General features: G+C 44.7%; 2 protein-coding genes across 2 annotated transcripts in view; one reads left to right on the forward strand and one right to left on the reverse strand.

Moving 5' to 3' along the window:
- LOC144892686 (uncharacterized) overlaps positions 1-13,186 on the forward strand; it is a 451,569-nt gene that overhangs the window by 102,384 nt on the left and 335,999 nt on the right. The window lies entirely within an intron of this gene.
- Positions 1,649-12,058, reverse strand: LOC144892687 (cell division control protein 42 homolog). Its single transcript, XM_078780826.1, has 5 exons — positions 11,864-12,058; positions 11,575-11,647; positions 10,848-10,957; positions 10,435-10,632; positions 1,649-3,152 (listed from the first exon to the last, which is right to left on the reverse strand). The coding sequence occupies exons 1-5, from the start codon at positions 12,041-12,043 to the stop codon at positions 3,063-3,065; spliced, it is 651 nt and encodes a 216-aa protein (XP_078636952.1). The 5' UTR covers positions 12,044-12,058; the 3' UTR covers positions 1,649-3,062.

A 13,186-nucleotide genomic window follows, 5' to 3' on the forward strand; every position in this document is an offset into this window, starting at 1 on the left:
CCATTTTAAGTTTTAATTTCCTTTAAAAAAGATTTTCTCTGCAATAGGACCGATTGAGATCAAATTTTCACCGGAGGGACTCGGTCTGTAGAATATTTTAATGGTAATTATGACGTCACAGGTCACGTGGTTCGGCCGCCATATTGTTTTTCGTGAGAACACAAAAACCCCTTTTTCTCTGCAACGGCTGAAGAGATCGAGGCCAAACTTTGCAGGCAGAATTGCACACCCATGACGAACAAAAAAGTCAGCGAGCATAACGTCATGCGTCATGTTTTCAGTTATGACGTTTTTAGCATGAACCTTTAAAACAGAGCTCCTCCCTCATTTTTTTATCCAATCGAGGGGAAACCTCAGATCTGTTCAGCATGCCAGTCTACTAAAATGTCCTTTTGGAATTTGCGATAGGGCACGTGGTTTGGCAGATATCGTTAAACGAAAATATTTAAAAAATGGATATCTCTTGAATCGCTAGTACCTCAGACCGTGAGTTGGTAATTATATAATTCACACTGCAATACGTGCAGGCCGCTCCACAGAGCGACCTTGCGGGCTTAACGAGGCGAGGCGTGACACACGTGTCTCAGCATACCTCAGATCAAGTTTGAAAACCAGCATCAACCGTGCATATTCGATCATTTTTGACAAAGTTATGGCACTTTAAAATTTGGTAGGGGACATGTATTGCAGCGCAATACTCAGAATGCTTGTTTAATTAAATTTCCTTTCTCTTCTGACCATTAACTCAGGCACCTTTTGTTATGAAGCTGATATTTGGACATGCCAATGACCAAGTGATGTGGCTATCAAGGATATTTTTGATTTATTGATTAATCATTTAATCGATTAATTATTTATTTATTAATTATTTAATTTTTTCTTAATGACTTATTTAATTAAATTTCGAAAAGATTCATCTTCGGATGAAGCACGAGTGGTTTCCTTATGCTATTAGCCAATTAAGAAAATATTTTGTGATAACCTTTTATTGATTTTAATTATACAATTAATCAATCAATTATTGTACACCTCTCCCTCCCAATGCACTATGAGCTGCACTGCGGTATTGCTAGGCGCCTCTGGTGCCCCGGCAATGCCGCGCTGTTGGACATTTAATTATTTGGCATGGGAGCGGTGTACTTTGAATGTATCTGTACATGTTTGTAATTTGTTCATGCTGCTGGAGATAGCCCGCCCACTCTTCGCATCGGGCACCATGCGATCTTTAACATCAACAAACAAATAGCGGCAGATAGGATGCCAAGTATGACTATCCCCTCAAGCAACCGCGCACACATTGATGAATCACCCTGCCAGTGAAACACCGAGATGATCGTTTAGAGCTGGGTCGGGATTCAAACCCAGGCCAGACAGCTTGAGAGGCGTGTGTGCGTACCCCAAGATGGAGAGCACTTCCCACCTTGCATTAAATGCTGAATCTACCCATGGTATTATCTATATTGCAAGGAATGTGTGGTTCAAAGATAGAACTCTGCAAAATGTCCAGGTCGATCAAACTTGCCAAAAGATCCATTTTGCATTAGGAGAGCCAGGTGACGTCTTGAATTTCAAAGCAGCGACTCGATTTCCTGGTCGGTTCTAATAGGACCCGCACACTCGAGCACGGCCTTTCAGAAACAACAGCAGCTTGTGGACTACAACTTTTACATTTACTTGGTTAATCAAATACATCAAGCCCAGAAAGCCAGGTCAGTGAGGTTAAAATATATGCAACTTACTATAAATGTAAACACAAGTAACAGTAAGAAAAAGGTGGTCTTTGGAAAGCAGGTACCCGACATGTGTTCCCTTCAAGTGCACAGGAGCACCGGTGTAAAGCAACACGTGCAAAATCGATTGATTTTGGTACCTGGCAATCACACTTCAGTGGTGTCGTTTGTTCATAATACAGTTTATATTCAATGAATTACGATTATATGGGGGGGCGGTGGGTGGGGGGGGGGGGGGGTGAGGGGGGAAGGAGCAGAGGAAGGACTCGATTCGCAGTACTCGACAAGTTGAAAAGATGGCTTCAAAATAAATTTGCACACAGTTCCACATTAGAGCCATGTAACGCAATTCGAGTCCGGAAAATTCGACCTTGCGGAGTCTCGAACCTCCCTAATCTCAACGTGTACAGAACGGGAAAGCCATTCCGTTTATCCTCTCCCTTGGGTCACGGGAACAAACGAGCATCACCCCCTCGCGTTCGATGATGTAGGTCATTTCAAACTTGTTCCAAAGATGCAAATCAAGTGCAAGACAGTTTTGCTAACTAAAGACAAGCATTACAGGTGAGTGAAAAGGAAGGTAGCAGGTATAAGATTGCCTTGGTCCAATTTCAAAATAAACTACGTACAACTTTCCACTATATGCATTCCCACAAAAATCGACCCAAACCATGGATGTCTTACTTACAACGAAAAGGGTGCATGGTTTTACCCCCTCCCTCCCACCATGGAGTTAGATCAAACAGCAAGCTATACTTCATTTCAAGATGGCCGCGGGGGCGATTTAAAAAAAAAATTATATCAAAAACACGACTCCCAGCATCCAAACTTCCTGGACAGCTCGTGTCAAATTGAAACGACTCGGTTATGTGAAATTTTACCCACAATGCAAATCCCCCGTCCCCCTCTTGAATTGTTAATCCTAACCATTAAATTATCACTCGTGCCGGTGAAGAAGAAAAGCGAGAATTACAATGTACATCCTGAGCAGAGACATCTTGTGATGAAAAAAGCTGAAGCGCTTAACCCAGAAGTAAAGAAAGGCTAATTATGATGTTCTATCAAAATGGCAATGGTTGGGATGCAAAAAGCAAAAACCTAAATGTGCAGCTCAGTTTCAAATAGAAAAAAAAAAAATTACGGAAAAACAAAAACAAAATATTAACGAGACGCTGAGATAAGAGCGTGCGTGCGAATGCTCCACAAAATGCTCGTTTCGGTGCTGGGTTCAGCTATAGCCGACCTGGAAGTGTGCTTCATGACCCTTATTGGGCAGGAAGGAGCATGGGGGGAAAAGGGAGGCATGTTGCGGTGGGGGGGCACAATGTATCCTTAAAGGAGGATGCACCGCCTTTTCTTTGGAGTCATCGGGGGTTCCAGCGCAGCCAAGATTGCTTCATCGAACACGTTCTTCAACCCTTTCTGTGAGCAAAGGAAAAAAAAAATGGAGGGGTGAAGGTTTTAGCAAAAAATAAATAAAAATCCGCTTTGTAACTGCATGCAGTTTCCCAGCTTCGATAGGGCAGGTGACTCCTGACCGTGTTTATAAAACTTAATTCAAAATGGGTAGTCTTGTTCCCCTTAGTCTTGTCCCCCCCCCCCCTCCCCCTTAGAGTTTCGCATTCATCGGATGATTATTTTTCTATCCAATACGGCTACCATATCACATGACCAATGAAGTTTTAATTTTCAAACTATATTCCCCATGGCTGTTTGATCATACATGTTAGATTTCGCATCCTTTGCTTGAGCAATTTGAGAGAAGCAGATTTTTGAAGGTTTTACCTTCAATCCAACAAGATTGGATTATGACCAACAAGCCAGACCATGTGACCAATTATGTTTTCGTTATCAGACTATATTCCCCAAGGCTTGTGGATAAAGTAAGCCGTCCTGAAGATAAAATTTTAAAATTTATTCTTCAAAAATGTTTGGCTGCCCAAACCAAGTGACCTATAGCGTCACACCTGTCGTCAAAAATTCTCCATGGGCCGTCTCTTCCACGTTAAATTGTGTCAATTGGAGAAGCGGTTGCAGCGAATGATTTTACAAGTGAATAAACGTCGAAACGACGGCGGAAGTATAATTTACAATAATGATCCCAACAAAATCAATAGGGCACCAACCAGAATGGCTTGGCCCCCCCCTAATAAAGAATGAAAGCATGGTGTTGGGTGCCGGCTTGGGATCCTGAGTTTGAATCCCGGTCAATCGCTGAATTAACACCAGGGGGGTTGACTCAGCCTGTCATCCTTCCGAGGTCAGCAAATTGAGCACCAGCTTGCTGGGATGAATGATCCCGGTGTGCACCCCGGCCTAGAATAGGTACACCGTATCCCTGCGCATCGTAAGAGGCGACCAAGGGTTGGCGTCAGGAAGGGCATCCGGCCATAAAAACATTGCCTCAAACAGGGAACCATGATTGTCATGGGGCCCGCAAGGCTAACCCCCGCTCTAGCAGGGAAAAATGGCCTTAAAACGATCATCGATTCATTTCCCCGAATAAAGGATGATTGGCTGCATTCGCATGATTTAAGAGATTTTAGCTGTCTGTACCTGTGTGCAATGTGGGACACAAATTATCTCGTTATCTGGTTCTGTCAAGTCGTGTCTGACTTCTGGTGACGTTAATCAGATTTCTCCAAATGTCCTGCACTGCTTCCCGAATCTGAGAGAACTTTGTTGTAGCCTTTACCACACCCATCCAGCACATGCAAGGTGCCCCTCTCCCTCAAATCTCCTCCTCCCCCCTCTCTCCCTCAAATCTCCTCCTCCCCCCCCCCTCCTCTCTCTCCCTCAAATCTCCTCCTCCCCCCCCTCCTCTCTCCCTCAAATCTCCTCCCCCCCCCTCCTCTCTCCCTCAAATCTCCTCCCCCCCCCTCCTCTCCCCCTCAAATCTCCTCCTCCTCCTCCTCCTCCCCCTCAAATCTCCTCCTCCTCCCCCCTCTCCCTCAAATCTCCTCCTCCTCCCCCCTCAAATCTCCTCCTCCTCCTCCCCCCTCTCCCTCAAATCTCCTCCTCCCCCCTCTTCCTCAAATCTCCTCCTCCTCCTCCCCCCTCTCCCTCAAATCTCCTCCTCTTCCCCCCCTCCCTCAAATCTCCTCCTCTTCCCCCCCTCCCTCAAATCTCCTCCTCTTCCCCCCCTCCCTCAAATCTCCTCCTCCTCCTCCTCCTCCTCCCCCCTCTCCCTCAAATCTCCTCCTCCTCCCCCTCTCCCTCAAATCTCCTCCTCCTCCCCCTCAAATCTCCTCCCCCCCCCCCCCTCAAATCTCCTCCTCCTCTCCCCTCTCCCCTTTCCCTCAAATCTCCTCCCCCTCAAATCTCCTCCTCCCCCCTCTCCCTCAAATCTCCTCCTCCCCCCTCTCCCTCAAATCTCCTCCTCCCCCCTCTCCCTCAAATCTCCTCCTCCCCCCTCTCCCTCAAATCTCCTCCTCCCCCCTCCCTCAAATCTTCTCCTCCCCCCCCTCTCCCTCAAATCTCCTCCTCCCCCCTCTCCCTCAAATCTCCTCCTCCTCAAATCTCCTCCCTCAAATCTCCTCCTCCTCAAATCTCCTCCCTCCTCTCCCTCAAATCTCCTCCCCCCCTCCCTCAAATCTCCTCCCCCCCTCCCTCAAATCTCCTCCCCCCCTCCCTCAAATCTCCTCCCCCCCTCCCTCAAATCTCCTCCCCCCCTCCCTCAAATCTCCTCCCCCCCTCCCTCAAATCTCCTCCCCCCCTCCCTCAAATCTCCTCCCCCCCTCCCTCAAATCTCCTCCCCCCCTCCCTCAAATCTCCTCCCCCCCTCCCTCAAATCTCCCCCATAATCCTCCTCTCACCATTTTCCTTCAATTCTCCCTCACCCCTCCACAAAGCTGCCTCCTCCCCGCTTCCAACTCATACCTCCACATCCTCCTACCTTCAACGTCACTCTGCCACTCCTCACTGTGCCTCATCCCATCACCATCAAACCTTTTGTCCTCCTCATCCTTCCTTTTCTTTGCTCTCCTGCAATCTACGACAGTCAACAGCTCTCCCTACCTCCTCCTGTTCTTCTTCTTCTTCCTCATCTAACTCTACCCCTCCTGTGAACTATACGGATGCTCCCCCTTCCTCTTCAACGGTAAGGACCTCAAACATCTGGGGACTTCACTCAAACCTGACTGATCTCTCCATGCAGGTTGCTTCAGACAAACCAGACTTGATCTGCTTAACAGAAACTTTCCTCCTTCAAGATGTCCGATTCCTTAATATATCTCCCTGGTTACTACCTCCTCCGGTATGATAGACCTGAGCCTCGTCCTGGAGGTGGGTTGCTATCTTTATCAAAAACTCTTCCTCATTCGCCCTGCACAGCCCTCTCTCCACCTCACCCCCAGGAGTACCTCTGGCTGTGGCTTTCCCTCCGCTCTCACCGTTTGTTCATATGTGTGTTGTACCGACCAACCAAACAGTGATGACTCCATCTTCATCTCGCTGTCTGACAACATGGACCAATCTCTATCCACTCATCCCAACTCTCTCTTCCTCATATGTGGTGACTTCAACTGTCATCATGCCAGCTGGCTGGGTGTGGGTTCCTCTCTCACCAGCCATGGCACCTCAGCAAAGAACTTCTGCGACTCACTGGGACCGACACAATCTGTCAATTTCCCGACCCGGATCTCAATCAACCGTACATCATTTCTTCTAGACTTGGTTAGTACAAACTTCTCCGAAAATGTCTGCTGTTCTTCTTCTGCTCCAATCGGTTCATCTGATCATTTCCTTGTTAAAGTGGACATCTCTCTGGCCATTCTCAGTGAGCCTCCTAAGTGTCGTCGTGTCTGGCATTTCACTCAGGCCGACTGGCACGGTCTTCAAGCAGCCATCAATCATCTGGACTGGTCTCCCATCTCCACTGCCTCTGACATCAATTCTTCCTGGGAATTCTTCCAAAGCAAACTGCTCTCTCTCATGCACAGATTTATCCCATCTCGTCTTCAGTTGTCATAACCTTCCTCCCATCTATGGTACACAGAATCTTGTGGTGAGGCTGTTGCCCTGAAACAACTTGCCTTTGCCTCATAGGAGGAAAATCCAACTGAAGGTTGTGACTGAAAATGAAACTTTTGAAAAAAATGTGACTTTTCAACTGAAAATCCTGAAACAACAACACAACCTCTGTCCACTTTCGGTGGCGGAAGTGACATCACAACATGGTTTCTTTCTTTTTTTCTGGGAGGAGGGGGGGGGGGGGGGGAGGGAGGGGGTTAGTCAGGTAAAGAGGTGAAAGTTACATTGACACCTGGGCAACGGGTTAACACAACACCATAGATGACACCTGATTTAATTGCGGGGACCTTACATTTGCGTTTCTTTATCCCCATTAAGTATAGGGACAAATTAAATTATATTTTAAGTCCTTTCTGCTACCACCTTCCAAATAAGACAATCTTATACATTAATGACAAATACTCCTTGCCTTGCTAGACAACTCCCTTGCTTATTCCCAAGTGATGCCCCCAGGATCCCATTTTTGTCAAACCTGGGAAAAAGCTTATCTTTTCTTGATGCCCTAATTGGGTAAATAAATAAAATCCCCTTTGAGGTCTAATCTGAAAACAAAAACGGACTATTTTGCCCAAATCCACTCATGTTTGAATCAAAAGCTCTGCCGAAGCGTTGCTTACTTCATGTTCTTGTCATGCTTGGGTTAGCAAGCTTTCCGACATCTCGTCTTGAACCAGCCCTTACGACTTATTCAAAACACGACAGCCAGGCCTGCTTCCTCTTTCGCGGCCACAATTATTCCCACATTGTTGTGGGGGTGGTCGGGAGGCAAGTTTGGCCCAAGGCTTTCACGAAGCGGCTGCCTAAGCCTGACGTTTGACGAACGTTAGGGCAGGAAGTTTGGAGTTTGTCCATGGTGCCAGCAATAGCTCGTCTACTCTTCGGGAAAGACACCGTGGAATCTTAAACGTCCGCCAACTACTTCCAGCAGACATGACATCCAGTTTAACGTCCATCCGAGGGACAGCACACGCATCGATGAATCACCTTGCCGAAGAAACACTGGGATGCCAGTTTATATCTGGCTCGAGATTTGAACCGAGACTAAATGGCTAAGAGCAGAGCATTGTTACACGCTTGCTGGTTTGACAAATAAATAAATAAAAACAACTCACTTGATCCCAGCACAAAAAAATAAAATTGATAGCCATGGGCATTGCCAGCATCGGCAAAACACTCTTTAAATCTATTTGCATCGAATGCTCACAGGCTTAAATAAAGCATGCCTGTGTCAGTCTAGATCTAGACATCACACAACAGTCCAAAATAAAGTTTAAGGCGTACATATTAAATACACAATCCGTTTATATTTTTCTTCCCAATTAGGTACATTTGTTTATCCCCCCAAAAAATACTTCCTGCATCTTGGATAATTGCATCACACTTGTAGACCTTTATCAACGTCTCTCTCAGGGCCTACAGTCTTAAACATCAAAGATCACTTGATAACAATTCAGAGTCGGCCTTTAGGCTGGTACCATTGATTGAGCAGATAAACAAAATCCGACAAAATGAGGTCCGACATCAAACTAACTAGATGTATGAAGCGTTGTTTTAAAACAAGTTAACATAGCATTTTCTAAACTTACTACTTCCCTCATCAGCCATCAACGTAGTTTTCAGCGGTTCACTTCCACAAAGTCATTACATCAACAGTGCACGGCCAATCAGCACTTCTATTATAGCCAACAGAAATGCACTCTGTCTCCATGGGCTCATTTGCACCACGTCTGAGGCCCCTGGGGTCTGTGACCGTGAAGTGTGTTTAGCGTTCGCACCGTACCCGGCCATCAATAAAGATCACACATTTGTTTGTAACGTATGACGTCACCCACGACTGAGGTACGACCGTCTCACTGCTGCGAAGCAAATAGCTGCACTTGTGTGCTTTGCCATGGAGAATGAATCGAGGCCAATGAAGGATCGCCTTGAGCGGCGAATCGAGGGCAATTAATGATCCGCTTGTGCTTGTTCACGAATCAAGACCGTTGAACAATCCATTTGCTGCCAAATCGAGGCCAATGCCATGTCATGCATACGAGAGGCCACTATGATACTGACCATAGATGCGAGAAGCTAAATTAATTCGAGATTAGCCTAATTAGTTTGGAAAGCGAGGGAATGAATGATAAATAAAATAAACAAAAGCTTTTAGAGGATTGCTTCATCTCCAAAAAAATAACTTTGCCACCACAGTTTTGCCAAATTTATTTTAACTAGTTTACCGACACTCACTACGGGAGAGGAAGGGGGAGTCATGTTATTGTACACCGCTCCTTTCCTATGCCATCTCCAGGCGCTGCATAACATCATTGCCAGGCACCGAAGGGGGCTCGGCAATGACGCACGCTGAAAGGGAGGACTCAGTTTTCACTCTGGTTGTTTTCTTGTTTTCTTGGTTGTCCGGGTGACATCTCAGCCATCCTTTGAGCTAGGAATCTGAAATTTCGGCACAATCGTGAGCAAGTACAAAAATAACAACGGTATTTTTGTTTTTTTGATTAATCAATTAATCGATGAGTTATTTAATTATCAGCGATTAATTAAGTTTATATATTTCCTTTCTCTTCTGGGCATTATCTCGGGCACCTTTTGAGTTAGGAAGCTGATATTTGGACATGACAATGACCAAGTGATTTGGCTGCAATGGCTATTTTTGATTTATTGATTAATCAATTAATCTATTAATTATTAGATTAATGACTAAAAAAAACAATCCAGCTACAGATTCGGATGAAATGGTGGTGGTTTATGTATTCTATTAGCCAATTGATTAATCATTTAATTTTTTAAAAGATTATTATTTATTTATTTTCATTATTAATCATTTTGTTTATTTTCTCTCTTCTGGGCAATATCTCAGGCACCTTTTGAGCGAAGAAGCTGATATTTGGACATGTCAATGACAGTGATTTGGCTGTAAATGGTATTTTTGATTTATTGATTCATCAATTAATCGATTAATTATTTAAATTTTTTTATTCATGACTTGTTTAATTAAATTTCTAAAAGTTACATCTTCGGATGAAGCACTAGTGGTTTAGTTATGCAATTAGCTAATTGATGAAGAAAATATTTTCCGACAATCTTTTATTGATTTTAATGATGCAATTCATCAATCAATTATTGTGTACCTCTCCCTCCAAATGCAGTCTCTATGAGCTGCATGGTGGTATATTAGCATTAATATAGTTTTCAAATTAATAATATTATTATGTTATTATTATCCTTAGTATTGCTATTACTCTTGGTGTTCGAAGAGTCTTTGGAGAAACGCCAAGATAAAGCTATCTTAACACGGATATACACCTCAACACGCAACTCCCTTGGATGCGAAAAACCCCCTTGTGATGGAGGGGGTGTGGAAGGGGAGTTAAATCGCTACAACTTCCATCGTGTGACCCTCAGTCTCCCTGTCAAGTTTGGATGAGATTGGATATGTAACTACCTAATGTATTGCGGTCAAAAATCGTCATACAGACAGACAGACACCAAGGTGCGTACTTTAGTACGATTCACAACCCAAATGGATTTTGATTTTGCGATTGCCAGAAACCATCCCTCTGAGAAAAACAACTGAATAAAAGGTGCAGGTGCATAGGTAGCAGTAGATACACACCCTCAACATTAAAAAAAAATCTAAAGTATTAAAATATTCTTCAAAATTAAAACAAACCTGAGTAAGAGCAGAGCATTCGACATATTTGACGGCTTTAAGATCTTTGGCCTGCCGCTCGGCGAGCTCCAGGTTGACTGGTTTCTGTTTGTTCTTCGCGAGTTTCTCGATAGTTGCGGGATCATCACGCAGGTCAGTCTGGGTCCCCACCAGCAGGAAGGGCGTCTTCGGACAATGGTGGGTAATTTCTGGGACCCACTGCAGGGGCGATCAAGATAAATTAATGCCATTTAGTAATATTTTCAAAAATAAAAATGCTAGTACATCGTGCATTTTATTTTGTATACAAGATCGAGGCTCGTGGATCTAGAGCAGAACACGAGGGAACAAAATGGGAGAACTATCTTGTGTCAGTGAGAAACAAAATTACAAAAACCATTGTAAGCACTCCATGGAATGAGAAAGGATCCCACCTTTTCTTTGACGTTTTCAAACGACGATGGGGAAACGACCGAGAAGCATACGAGGAAGACATCAGTCTGGGGGTAGCTAAGAGGACGCAAGCGGTCATAATCTTCCTGTCCTGTTGACAAAATATGGGTTAGGACACAGCAGAGGTGAAGTTAAACATCTCCGAGAGAGAAGTTAGGGTGGGAGAGGGGGCAGGGAAAATCAACACCCCCCCCCCCCCACCCCAAGGTTTCCGATTCAAAATTTCACCAAATTAAGAAATCAAAAGTTTTCTAAATATTCAAAATCAAATGACAATATCATCTGTGATGAGAAAAATCCAATTCCCTTGAAAAGGAGAAACGTCCTCATGTGGGTCAGCATTAAAACTTAAACTTGGTATTTATACCAGATACACAACACCCACAGTTCCTCCGTACATCGAGCACGCAACACTTCCCAAAGTACCAATTCACAACGGGATTGTCCATCACGACAAGTGAAACAGAGGAAAATACATAAATAAAGAAGCACGCAAACGCAACGTAAGCCATTCTTCGCTACGACCATCACGTTTCTATGGTCACAACGGGAACCTGCCTCGAGTGCCAGAAATTCTCTCGGGAACAAGCCGAGACCGTAACTGGAGTGAAAAATCACGAGCGGCTGGGCCATCACTTCGGTGTAAGCAGACCGACGGAGCAGAAAATCCATCATGCCACAGAAATGATTGCCGCATCGCTCACTTACCAGCCGTATCAAACAGGCCCAGCGTGTACGGTTCTCCTCCAATCATCACCGTCACTGCATAGTTATCAAACACCTGTGTAGGTGGGGAAAATGGGCGAAGGAATGTTCAACGACTTCGTAATGATCAAACTCACTTCTGAGAATGGGAACGGCATCAAAATTTGTTTATTTAACAACCAACTTTTAACACAATTAAAAAGGTGCAAAAATAAGCAAAACAAATAGACATGTACAAATGTAGAAGAACATAAAGGCATGTTTGGCATTAGTAATGGAAGAGTGCGTGTACCGTGGGAACGTATTCCGAAGGAAATTTGTTGGTCGTGTACGAGATTAGGAGGCAGGTTTTACCGACGGCTCCATCACCAACCACAACACACTTTATTGTCTGCATGACTCGCTGAGGGGCAGGCCTGTTTCCTGCACGTTGCTTCTGAAACATGAATGCAAAGAAGCACAGAATGAACATGTCAATTCCGGTTGAAGGCCTCGCGCATCGATGCCAGCACATTTGGGTAATGGGGCATTACCTGCATTGGAAATTTGATGCACAAAGCAAAAGCCATATACCGTGTACTCATCCTCCCCAATTCCCTTCCACAGATCTACCGACGTCCCTGTTCTCTACTGTTGTGCTCGTGTGCTTCCCTCTCCCGCTCCCCCTCTTGTCTCCCGCTCCCTTCATTGTATGTTTTATGTGTCTGTGCATATTCTCATGTTCAATGTGTTAACTCTTACACGAGCCTCGATTCTGTATACACCCCCCCCCCCCCCCACCCCCATTTTAATAGGATAGGTACAACCAGAAAAATAACCCTAACAGCGTGATGGTTTGAACATCCATTTCGAATCCGTTAGGTCGGCGGTTCAAATCCTGGCCAAGTCATACCAAGGATTTTAAAAATGGTATATGCTGCTTCCTTGCTTGACGCCTAGCATTTACAGGTTAAGTGAATGGACAAACAATCATAGGTTGGCATCCATGGGGAGGAAAGATGCCCTGCTGAGTGCAGTGCAAGAGACGGCACCGTTGTTGTGACATGGCTGGTACCCAGAGTGCCCTGGGAAGTGACGGCACTCCCTCCCCCAGCTCAATGGCGTTGTCTCCTCCAAGAGTCCTGTGTTGTGTCATGTATTCCATTTCCATGTGTGTGAGTGGCAGCTCCATTATGAGACTTGGATCATGTTAAATTTTGAAAAAGGTTATCCTGGTTAAGTCGTTGGTTTTGCTTGCCTTGCATTGCCGAACTATTGAAATAGTTTCCACTTGGACCTTTTGATGTTTATCTACTATATGGACGGTTTGATTGCGAGGCGATTAGTTCTACTTGACGTTTCATTGTGATCATGAAGTTTGTGGATCTGCCCCACAGAAAAAGGCATTTTGAATGGTTGGATGGGAATGTAACTCAGTTATCAATTACAACCAATCCAAACATTTGACTTTAATGTACGAGTACAACCACTCCCTACGGGGACAGCAGGAAGGTTCATGTTATCCTCTCTGGGGTTTAAAGATTGCAGTTGATTTAGGCTCATATAATGCCTCAATAACATTAGGGTTCCGCCCTTTCAGTTTTGTGTTAAACAGTAGTAATGACCATTAAAAAAA

Source organism: Myxine glutinosa, chromosome 6 (genome assembly GCF_964187855.1).
Source record: "Myxine glutinosa chromosome 6, kmMyxGlut1.1, whole genome shotgun sequence".
NCBI lineage: Eukaryota > Metazoa > Chordata > Myxini > Myxiniformes > Myxinidae > Myxine > Myxine glutinosa.